General features: G+C 37.0%; 1 protein-coding gene across 9 annotated transcripts; it reads left to right on the plus strand.

Moving 5' to 3' along the window:
* The first annotated feature begins 1,796 nt into the window (after positions 1-1,796).
* LOC131146177 (DEAD-box ATP-dependent RNA helicase 42) lies at positions 1,797-10,388 on the plus strand. Of its 9 annotated transcripts, none has more exons than XR_009134253.1 (4): positions 1,797-1,981; positions 2,280-6,082; positions 8,537-9,972; positions 10,043-10,388. XR_009134253.1 is itself a non-coding variant. In XM_058095562.1 (2 exons), exon 2 carries the CDS (start codon positions 2,376-2,378, stop codon positions 5,946-5,948), a length of 3,573 nt encoding a protein of 1,190 aa, XP_057951545.1. In that variant the 5' UTR covers positions 1,797-1,981; positions 2,280-2,375; the 3' UTR covers positions 5,949-6,221. The 9 variants fall into 9 exon arrangements, 1 of the variants encoding a protein (XP_057951545.1); XR_009134256.1 differs by having other exon boundaries at positions 8,537-9,948; XR_009134255.1 differs by having other exon boundaries at positions 8,537-9,114; positions 9,733-10,388.
* Positions 10,389-11,848: the final 1,460 nt, after the last annotated feature.

Here is an 11,848-nt window from a genome sequence, read left to right on the forward strand (position 1 = left end):
CTTAAGTGAGCTATTAGTGGAATCCTCAAGCTTGCGAGCTTGAGGCGGGGACGTAGGCACAGTTGGCCGAACCCCGATAACATATCGTGTGTTTGCTTATATTTCTGCATTTTATATTTACGGCACGTGTATGTTATGGGTGAATGATGCATTTGACTTAATTTCCACAATATATTTATCTACGCGTTTGGAAATTGTATAGACTGATTTTAGGTTGTGTACATACCGTTGTTGCATAAATCAACCTAGGTGAAAAAGTTTTAAAATTCCAATTCACTCCCCCTTTTGGGAATACACCAATTATAACATTTTCACCACATAATTTTAACTTCGAGTTAATCTTATACAAAGTTGAGTTATATTCGCTGACTATTTTAATATTTTGCAACCTCAGGTGCAACAATTCATATCGAGCTTTTAGTAAAATTATAGTTTTTTTGTGCTCAAATCTATCCTTTAAGTTTTTCCATAGGATAAGTGGGTCTTTAACAGTGAGGTATTCAGTCTTTAATTTTTCATCTAAATGATGACGGAGGAAGATCATAACTTTCGCGCGATCCTGCAGGGATGCGGTATTTCCATCTAAAATAGTGTTTCCTAAGTTCATTGCATTTATATGGAGATCAACATCAAGAATTCATGATAAATAATTGTTGCTTTTGATATCAAGGGGAACAAATTTAACTTTACTTAAGTTCGATATCTGAATAAATTAACAATAATAAGATAATTTAGAAAACAAAATGTAAAAACTAAAATAAAACTGAGATAATAATATAATATTACTTCCATCCTTTTGGGTTACTTAAATATGTTTATTCAGAAACATTATTTTATTTTTTTCAATTTATACTCTTTAGAAGTATGATTCCAATTTATAATATTAAATTGGGTAATAATTACCACCTCTTTTGGAGGTTAAAAATACTACCTCATTCGGAAGATAAACATTTCACCTCTTCAGGAGGTCGATTTGAACATTTCTTTGAGAGGTTAAAAATATACCCTCTTTATGAGGTAAATATTTACCATTTCTTTTGAAGATTAGATATATAGCCTTTTCAAGAGGTCTATTTCTTTGGAAGATTAAATACGTAGATGAAAATTTTAAATATATTGCCCATTCAGAAGAACTATCTTACCATATCTTCTGAATATTGGTACTCTTTAAGCATTAAAAAACATATTATCTTTTAGAGAATATTATATTTGTATGGAGTAAAACTTATAAAAAATAAATTAAATATGATTTAAAGAAATATCTCAGATAGTTAAAATCTCGTGCTGAGAACGTATTCTAAAAGATGTAGGAAAATAAATAGAGATGAAACAGAAATTTACGTGATTCGGCTTTACCTACTCTACAGGCGAATGTGAAAAAAAATTTTACTATCTCAAGAGGATTTATAAGATGATTTCGAACCGACCTTATACAAAATATTTCTCTTCTATTTATCTCCCATTTTCTCCCATTCTTTCTATATGTCTACCTTTATCGAGTATTTTTCAATGTATATTACAAGAATGGGAGGGAGATGACCCTTTTATAGGAGATGAAGGAATGGAAAATGAAAGGGTGACAATTATTCATATTTTTCATAACAATTGTAATTATTGTTAGTTGTTATTATTATTTGGACTGGAATTGTGATTCCTCGATTGGTCGTGATTGTATTAGAGTGAGAATATGATTCTATTTTTTATTTTGCAAAACAAAAGCAGGAATGTAATTTTATTTTTGAAATTTAATTCCATTAAGTTTAAGTCAAACCAAGCGGTTAGTCTTTTTTTTTCCTGTAATATTATTAAACTGCATAATACAATTAATAAATTAAAAGTACTTAAAAAGCGGCCGCGTTCTTCAATTTGAGGAATTGGGGAATCGAGGGCAGCTTCCCATTCAGATCGACTCTCCGGCGGACTCTCACGCGCGCTCTCTATCTCTTCCTCTCCGTTCGTCGGTCTACGAACAGAAACCACGGTTGGTTCTCTCTTGTTCCGTATTTCTAGGGTTTGTTTCGATTCATCTTTCATCTTTACGCTGCAATATTTTTTTTCCTTTTCAATTTTCCCACTACGAATAACATCTTATGGTATAGGATTTATTTCAAGTCATCGATTCATATTGATTTTCGAACACCGTGTAATGAGCCTGTGTGTACCATGATGTTTACGTCTCATGAGATCAGTAGTTTTTTATGCTTTATACTCTTTTCCGATTTCATAGATTTGTGACTAATTCTTTTTCGTTTTTGTTTTTGGGAATTTGCGTCAAGCAGGATGCAATCTGTGCCTGCGATTGGGAACTGTGAGATTGCAAGACTAGGCTGTCAGTGAGTGGTTGGCTTGATTGATTGATTTATTGAACTCAACTCATGGCGACAGCGGATGAGGGGAAGCACAAATCTAAGAAGGAAGATTTGGTGAGGAAAGAGGATTCGAAGAGGAGTTACTCTGAAAGGGATCGCGACAGAGAGAGAGATAAGGAGAGGAATGGGGAGAGGCACAGGGACAAGGATAGGGAGAAGAAAGACCGGGAGAGTCGACGGTCTGAGAGGGAGAGGAGTGTGGATGAGAAGTATCGGGAGCGGGAAAAGCAAAGGGATAAGCACAAAGAAAGGGACAGGGACAGAGATAGAACTAGGGGCCGGGAGGAAGAGCGGGAAAGAGCTCGTGATAAAACCCGAGATAGAGAAGATAGGGAGGTGGAAAGGGATAGAGAAGATAGGGAGAGGGATAAAGAGAGAGAGAGGGAAAGCCGAGATAGAGCAAGGGAGAGGGAGAGGGAGAGGGAGAGGGAGAGGGAACGCGAGGATAGGGAGAGGGAGCGGGAAAAAGAAAGGGAAAGGGAGAAAGAAAGAGAGAGGGAGAGGGCAAGGGAGAGGGAGAGGGAGAGAGAGAGGGAGAGAGAAAGGGAGAAGAGGGAGCGTGAGAGGGAAGAGAGGGATAGGGAGAAGGAACGAGAAAGGGAAAGGATTCGAGAGAGGGAGAAGCGTCGGGATGTGGATAGGGATGACAGCAGTGATGATGATGATGTTAGGAACCGTGATAGGAAAAGACGTAGAAGAGATGATGGTTATAAGGAGAGAGAGCGAGAACGGAGTGGAAGGTCGAGAAGGCACAAAGACGACAGTGAAGATAGCCCGAGGAGAAGGAGTGATGAGGAATTAGATAAGAAAGAAAAGAAAACCACTAGGGAAGAGGATTTAGCAGAAGAACAACGGAAATTGGATGAAGAAATGGAAAAGCGGAGGAGGAGAGTTCAAGAATGGCAAGAGTTAAGGAGAAAGCAAGAAGAATCTGAGAGAGAGAAACTCGGCCAAGAAAATGCTGAGGAGCCCAAGTTTGGTAAGACTTGGACCCTAGAAGGAGAATCTGACGATGAGGAAGTTCCTCCAATTGGGAAATCAGAGGCTGATATGAACATGGATGAAGATGTTAAGCATACTGATGAAAATAGGGATGCAATGGTAGTAGATTCTGAAAATGGAAATGCTGCAACTGCTTCTCAAAATGTGGGTGATGGTGAGGTTGGGGATGACGAAATTGATCCATTAGATGCTTTCATGAGTTCTATGGTGTTACCTGAAGTTGAAAAACTGAATAATGCTGAGGCTCCTTCAACCATTAATGGCAAAAATATGGACTTGAAGAAAAAGGATAAAGTTGATGACCAGCGCAATGGAGAACATCCGAGAAAAGGTTCAACTAAGTCTATGGGCAGGATAATTCCAGGCGAAGATTCTGATTCAGATTATGAGGACCTTGACAATGATGAAGGGTCTATAGAAGATGAGGACGACGATGAGTTCATGAAGAGGGTGAAAAAGACCAAAGCCGAGAAATTATCAATTGTTGACCACTCAAAGATTGAATATATACAATTCCGGAAGAATTTCTATATTGAAGTCAAGGAGATCTTAAGGATGACGCCAGAAGAGGTCGTTGCTTACAGGAAGCAGTTAGAATTGAAGATACATGGAAAGGATGTGCCAAAGCCCATTAAAACATGGCATCAAACTGGACTTGCAAGTAAAATTTTGGAGACAATAAAAAAGCTCAACTTTGAAAAGCCAATGCCAATTCAAGCTCAGGCGCTGCCTATAATTATGAGTGGTCGAGATTGCATTGGCATTGCGAAAACTGGTTCTGGGAAAACCCTGGCATTTGTGCTGCCAATGTTGAGGCATATCAAAGACCAGCCACCTGTTGTGGCTGGGGATGGACCTATTGGGCTTGTAATGGCACCAACAAGGGAGCTTGTTCAGCAGATACACAGTGATATTAAGAAGTTCGCGAAGGTAGTGGGTGTCAAGTGTGTGCCTGTGTATGGGGGTTCTGGTGTTGCTCAACAGATTAGTGAACTGAAGCGGGGAGCTGAGATTGTTGTCTGTACTCCAGGTAGGATGATTGACATACTTTGTACCAGTGGTGGAAAAATCACAAATCTGCGTAGAGTTACTTACTTGGTTATGGATGAAGCTGATAGGATGTTTGACATGGGTTTTGAACCTCAGATAACTCGAATTGTTCAAAATACACGACCAGATCGTCAAACTGTACTGTTCTCTGCCACTTTCCCTCGCCAGGTTGAAATTTTGGCTCGTAAAGTGTTAAACAAGCCTGTGGAAATACAAGTTGGTGGGAGGAGTGTTGTGAACAAGGACATAACCCAATTGGTTGAGGTAAGACAAGAAAATGAAAGGTTCTTAAGATTGCTGGAATTACTTGGAGAATGGTACGAGAAGGGGAAAATCTTAATATTTGTCCACTCACAGGAGAAATGTGATGCTTTGTTCAAGGATTTGATTAGGCATGGCTATCCTTGCCTTTCACTTCATGGGGCTAAAGATCAGACAGATCGTGAATCTACCATTTCTGATTTCAAGAGTAATGTGTGCAATTTACTGACTGCGACAAGTGTTGCTGCCAGGGGTTTGGATGTGAAAGAACTGGAATTGGTGATCAATTTTGATGTTCCAAATCACTATGAAGACTATGTTCATCGTGTTGGTCGTACGGGACGAGCTGGGCGAAAGGGCTGTGCTATCACTTTCATCTCTGAGGAAGATGCAAGATATGCGCCTGATCTTGTCAAAGCCTTGGAACTTTCTGAGCAAGTTGTTCCTGATGACCTGAAAGCCCTTGCTGATGGTTTTATGGCAAAAGTGAATCAAGGGCTTGAGCAAGCCCATGGGACTGGTTATGGTGGAAGTGGTTTTAAATTTAATGAAGAGGAGGATGAAGTGAGGAGAGCAGCAAAAAAAGCACAGGCAAAAGAGTATGGTTTTGAGGAAGACAAATCAGATTCAGAAGATGAAGATGAAGGGGTACGGAAAGCTGGTGGTGACATCTCACAGCAAACTGCTCTTGCTCAGATTGCTGCCCTTGCTGCTGCCTCCAAAGTTAGTACAGCTTCATTGCCAAACTCGGCCTCAGCAGCCCAACTGCTTCCAAATGGTGGACTGCCTGTTTCTCTTCCTGGTGTACTTGGTCTACCGATACCTGCTGCAACAACAGTTGTGCCTGGGACTGTGCTGCCTATTGGCCCGAATGATGGGGCTGCTCGAGCAGCCGCTCTGGCAGCTGCTATCAACCTGCAGCATAACTTAGCAAAGATTCAAGCTGATGCAATGCCGGAACACTATGAAGCAGAGTTGGAGATAAACGATTTTCCACAAAATGCTAGATGGAAAGTGACCCACAAGGAAACTCTGGGCCCAATTTCTGAATGGACTGGAGCTGCTATTACTACGAGAGGGCAGTATTATCCTCCAGGTAGGATCCCAGGGCCAGGAGAACGCAAGCTGTACCTGTTCATTGAGGGCCCTACTGAGCAATCTGTCAAGAGAGCAAAAGCAGAATTGAAACGTGTTTTGGAGGATATCACGAACCAGGCATCCTCACTTCCAGGTGGAACCCAGCCAGGGAGGTATTCTGTGGTGTAAGAACTCAGTTCTAACCTGCACTGTTTAATAGGGTATTTCAGGACATATCTCCCTTGGACTTGCAATGGATCTCCAGCCGATGATATATTAACTTTGGTGTGGTCATGCCTAATGTGTCTCCCTCTAATTCGGAGGTATATTTTCCATTCTAGTTTGATTTACTAATTAGTTTATATATGTATTACCTTTTTTGGTGGACTGCAAATTAAAATGTTGTACGAGATACCTATGTTTAGTTGAAAAATCAATTCTTATGGACATTTTTATCCCTAATTTCATCCTGGTTTTATTTTTTAATTAGTTATATATATTTTATCTTTTTTTATGCACTGCAAATTAAATGCTGTATGAGATAACTAGTTGTTTGATTGAAAAATATTTCTTACTGTCATCTTTTATCATCCTCTCAAAAAACATTGTTATTGATATAAAAGTAATGGCAGGATTTGATATCCCCATAAATTACCAATATTGTGGTATTGTCCTTTATGACAAGTTTGTTGTATTCTTTTTAGCTTGAATTGTGTTTATCTGGTTGATCTGGCAAATAGGTTTCTGAAATTTTTGTCATATTTCCTGGTAATGATTTCTGACATTTTAATGTATTTGAGCCGAATACTTTGCAACTTTTGTGAGAGAATTTGATTATAATGATAGCTTGGTTCTTAGGATTTTTTTTTTTTTTTTTGCCCGCGGGGTGGGGGGGTGGGGTGGGGGGGTGTTTGTAAAACAAGAATTATATTAGAATAGTAGATAATTACAACACATCAGAATACAAGCAGTCCTCTTGAAACATAAAATAAAATGAAATAAAATCTAGAACAACTAGGCCTGCTAGTTTTGTTGCACACCAATAACCCATATCCCCGAAAACAAACCAAAAGCAGAAAACCAAAAAGAAGCCAAAAAATGAACCCTAATCCGCACCAACTCTGGTTCCACCTCCCTTCTGCTAAAAATTCTAGAAGTACTTGAATCTCTGGAAATATATCTCATACTCGTGTGTTTTGATGTAGTTTAGATAAGTTGCTTATTTATGATTCATTGTGTGAAATGTAGGAAAGGTAAAAGTGTATGTTTTATACATTTATGACCCTAGATATTCAATTATTATTGATTTGTGCCTTCCTGAGTTTATATCTGCCTGGCCACATTGGAAAATGGAATTCACGGTAATCCTTGAAGTTCCACATGTAGGTTGATGTTGCACATAAGTATCAAATTTATATTCCTTTACGTTGATTGAAATCAATTTGATGAATTTAATTTGTGCTATATTTGGAGATTGATTTCAGCTTTTCCAAGCTGAATTCCATTTGCTTTACTTAAAAGATCTCCATGGAATTGTTAAGATTATTAGCTTTCATGACCAACGTTTTTGTGCAGTTGATCTCATGGATGGAGATCTTAATGCTTCATTCAGAACATGGGGAACCAAGAATGCAAAACCAAAGTCAAAATAGGTGCTACCAGTTTTTACTAATCTAGATTTTATGATATCTTAAATGTTGATTACTAAATTTCAACACCGAAGTGGGTAGCCATAAAAGTTCCTTTTTTACGAACATAATTTTAAAATGTAAAATGTGGAAACCTAATTAAGCATGATGTTGTGGATCCAAAAGTGATAATAGCCATAGTACATTGAGACTAGTGCAAATAGGAAATAAATAGCAATGTGTCTTCTCATGTTAAATTAATATTTAACACGGCTTTGCAAGTGATCAAGTTGTGCACTACACAGAAAAGAGTTTCCCTTCATTATTTTTAGAAAGGCAGTCCAGCACCCCAGGCTCTTATTGAGGCAGGGTTTCAGGAGGGTTATATGTCTGCAGCCTTACTTTTGTATGTGGATTGTGGAGAAGCTACTTCTGCGAATAGAACAGCCTTGTACCAACTGCCGAGGCCTGCCATCAGTTTTATATATCATCTTCTTTTTTTTTTTAAGGAAACAAAAAAGAACAATTTATCTTAGACTAAAACTACTTTTTAACTTGTAATTAGGCAATCTAAATAATCAAATAAGCCAACTCCTCCCATCCCAGATTTTAAGATATATGGCATGCATTGTAAGGTGCATGCCTCTTCCTGCTCAAGGTACCAGCTGACCATGTTTTTATTGTTGTCTACTACCGAAGTCCTCTCTCCATGTAACTGATGGTAGATTGAAAATCTGAAATGGTGGAAAAATGTTGCTTTTTGTGATAGCTTTGTGGCTAACCTATTGGATTTTCTTCTCAAAAGGTTGTGTCTATGTTGATTTATAATTGTCAATTGTTCTAATTTCAATTTGTGAATGTTTTTATATCTTTTTTGTCCATTCTATGAGTTAGTTTTTTCCCCTCGTGTTGGCTATTGAGTTGTTCCAAATGTTGGAACTGAGATAAAAATTTCTGGATCTCTTTGAGTTTGTTAACTGTGGATTGATTCACGAGTCGGCTCTTCCACATGCTGCAGACTGTTTGTTTGCCACATTGTATATGGTCCTTTATATATTTTTGGTTATGAACTTCCCCATTTTCTGGTTCATGGTTATTATACTTGTAGGTGGTATATTTCTGTTGACTGATGCAGATGTACCACTTTAGGATGCATGGTTAAGGTTGAAGGTTCGGCCTTCTCTTAGAGTCCTGCCTGTGTACTTATTTGGTAACAAGGACTTGCAGAAATGTGAGATGTGGCAAAATAGGAAGACCCAAGTGTTTTTTGGTACGTTATATTTTCGTTGAACATTTTGTTTATGATTCTTTGGTTTGATTTTAGTTTAATTGTAATGAAGATGAACATGAACAATTTTGAAAATGTTTCCAGAATACAGCAATGACCAGCTAGGTTTTTGTTCATGAAATGTGTCGAAAAGAAAATGGTTTGAGAGTTTAACCCCTGGCTCCTATTTCCTCTGGTAAGGTGAAAACGAAGATACACCCTTGAAGATTTGGAGATGCAAGGACAGCACTGCCATAGATCTATTTGAGAAAAAAAAAAAAACTTCTGTTTAATTACTTTATGTATAATGATGTAATGTGCACAGAATTGATGCAATGTAGTCAGAAGTGCTGGGTGCATGCTGAGGTGCAGCAAGGGGCATGCCTGGCGTTTTTCAAGCTCTCAGGAGGGTGAATCTTTAATGGGACACTTGCTTTTGGCCCTAAGCTCTTCCTTTAATGTGCAGGTGCATAAAGCAAACACCTTATTGAAATCCTATCAGAAAATATAATCTTCCAGTTATCTGCAAGACATGGTTCAGAATATGGTGCTTTTCATCGAAATTCCTCAAAACCTTCCAAATATCAGCAAGCTATGGTTCAGACTATGGTTCCAATGAACTTTTCGTGCCTTTTCTCCTCTTTTATCTTTGTTTTGCTCCCTGTCGTTCGTCTCTTCTGGCCTAAAAATGATTAGAAGTTAAAATGCCAGGGAAAATTATTCAAAACAGTGGCATCCTTAAGTTCAAAATTCTAGACTAGGTCAGCCCTGTATGCACTTGCCCTAACTTGACATGGAGCAGTTCTGCATACTCTCAAGCCTCCAACTCCATGAAATTAAGCCAAAATATGGAAAATAAATTTTATTTATTTGTATTTATAAGCTAAAAAAGTTGTTTCTTGTCAGAGAAAATAAAAATAAAAATTTAAATCAAGAGAACATACGCATTTGTTCTGTCATTTAACTATGCAAATATAGTTGTAGGATATGCCGGTGCCATATGAGTATATTTACATTGTATGTTATTCTTTACTTTTTCAATTGATAAATAAAGTAACATGTCAAAATTTGGATGGAGGTGCAGGAGATTGGACATTTGGACCCTCTATGCTCCAGTGAGGGAAGCGTTCTACAAATTCTTTATTTCCCTGTCTTCTGTTTTGTGTTTAAACTGAATACTGTGCTTTTCCTTTTTGAAATTTTTTCTTGATGCCTTCTGCTTCATGATTGATTAAATGCTGTAGTTACCTTGGCTTGTAGGGAAGAAACCAACCTCCCCCAACACACTGAAGGAGTTGAGTTTTTAGAACACCACAAAGTATACCGTGTTGCCCCATTTAATCTCTCTCATGTTTGTGCATCCTGTAACTTGTTCATGTGATCTGCAGGCCCCAGATCCCACATTTACTTCTTGCAGCAGGCGCTGGAACTTGATGGTGTGCTCTTTGAAGCTCACCAGCTCATCACAAGTATTTCAAGACTTATATTATTTGCATCAGGTCTTGAAGTTGAGCAAGACTACACAGGATTTTTGTAAGAAATGTTTTTATTCCATTTTATTTAGAAATAGTAAAAATATATTTATAGAGTAAACTAACCACTTTGATCCACTCAACCACGCAAAACTTGAACTGAGCTTGGTTGTCGGGCGTTAGCATCTTGTTACATATTCCTATAACGGCAGTTTGTGATTGTTAAGTTACTGAATGACACGGTTTATTTAGTTCTGTGGAATCGTGTCTTGAATGGTGATGATGATTGCTTCAAATTCATAGTTCATTTTCATTTTTATTAGGTTGAGCTAACCAGTAAACACTCCCCTCTGTTTCTCTCCATGTTTCTACTAGATTGCTTGAGCTTTTGTCTCGCATCATAGACCTCCTGTCTACTCTCCTCCTCCTACTCTCCTTCGCTTTTTTCAGATCCCAACTAGATTGTCCAGGTCATTTTCTCTTGTTTACTACAGGAATAACTTTCCCAACTCTTAAATCCCAACTTGTTTTTAGTTATGGAATTAATAAAAAAGAATTAATTTGAAATTAAACTAATCAGGTATATTTGCGAATATTTGCCTAATTCATGTAATACAAAATTTGGTTGATGATGTTTTTAGCCTGTGTTTGTTATTATTATTATTATTATTATTATTTTTTTTTTTTTTTTTTTTTTTGGGTGGGGGGGGGGGGGGGGGAAGTGTTAGGAGGACTGCCTTTTAATTTGTATATGAATCCACTTGGCCAATAGCCAGGGCTGAGGATAAGCGAAACTACCTTTTTTTTTTTTTTTTTTTCCCTAAATACTCTTTCAGTGTTTGCTTTTGTTCTTGTAAATTTCCTGCGTCAAAGTTGACAGTTAAAACGATAAAAATTTCAAGAGTCCCATTTTGTGGTTTATTTGTTGTAGAGGGGCAGGATGACGATAGAATTCGTGATGACTTTTTTGGGTACATAAAGTGGCAGTTATACCTTTAGTAACAGGTTTGGTTGGATACTCTAGTTTAGATGGTTATGAAGCAATTCAATGTTAAGGTGGAAGATTATTCGAATATGGTAGAAATATCATTTGAAAATTGGTCTGATAGGGAGCACCGGAGCAAAATGTTTTGAAGTGAGAACAATAGGCTTCGGAACTCAAAAACTACTGAAAAAGGAAAGAAAAATGTGAAAAAATTTATAATTTCATGTTTGACTATTAAGAAAAGTTAAAAAGAAATTAAAAAAAAAAAATACTGTGGACAAAATTTTGATTTTACTCATCATTAGTATCTGATTTTTTTCATTCATTGTATAATGAACTTTCACTTTTAATAGCATTTAATATAAAAGAAAAATACAATGAAAAATAAGTTTCTTCCTTTTCCGTTTTCCTTTTATAAGTAAAATTTTGAACCAAAACAGACATTTAAAAAATTTTAATTTTTTTTTTATTCATGAATTATCATACCGGAATGTATGCTAAGGATTGAGTAATGCTCTATAGTCTTTACACGTACTGCCAAGAAGAGCATGCTTGGTACATATATAATACCTAAATTTTTGGGGTTCCATTTGAATTAAATGTTTTGTTTGAAAATTTTTTTAAAAAAATCAATTCAAATGTAACTTATTTTTTATTATATTTTTTCTCTATATTAAATATTACTAAAAAAAAAATTCTATTTACTATAAATAAAATTAAGAAAAATTAAATGTTAA

The sequence above is a fragment of the Malania oleifera genome, chromosome 13 (assembly GCF_029873635.1).
Source record: "Malania oleifera isolate guangnan ecotype guangnan chromosome 13, ASM2987363v1, whole genome shotgun sequence".
NCBI classification, from domain to species: Eukaryota; Viridiplantae; Streptophyta; class Magnoliopsida; order Santalales; family Ximeniaceae; genus Malania; species Malania oleifera.

What these genes read in the sequence shown, in the direction of transcription:
- LOC131146177 (XM_058095562.1), top strand. Translation starts at nt 2,376, where the DNA reads ATGGCGACAGCGGATGAGGGGAAGCACAAATCTAAGAAGGAAGATTTG.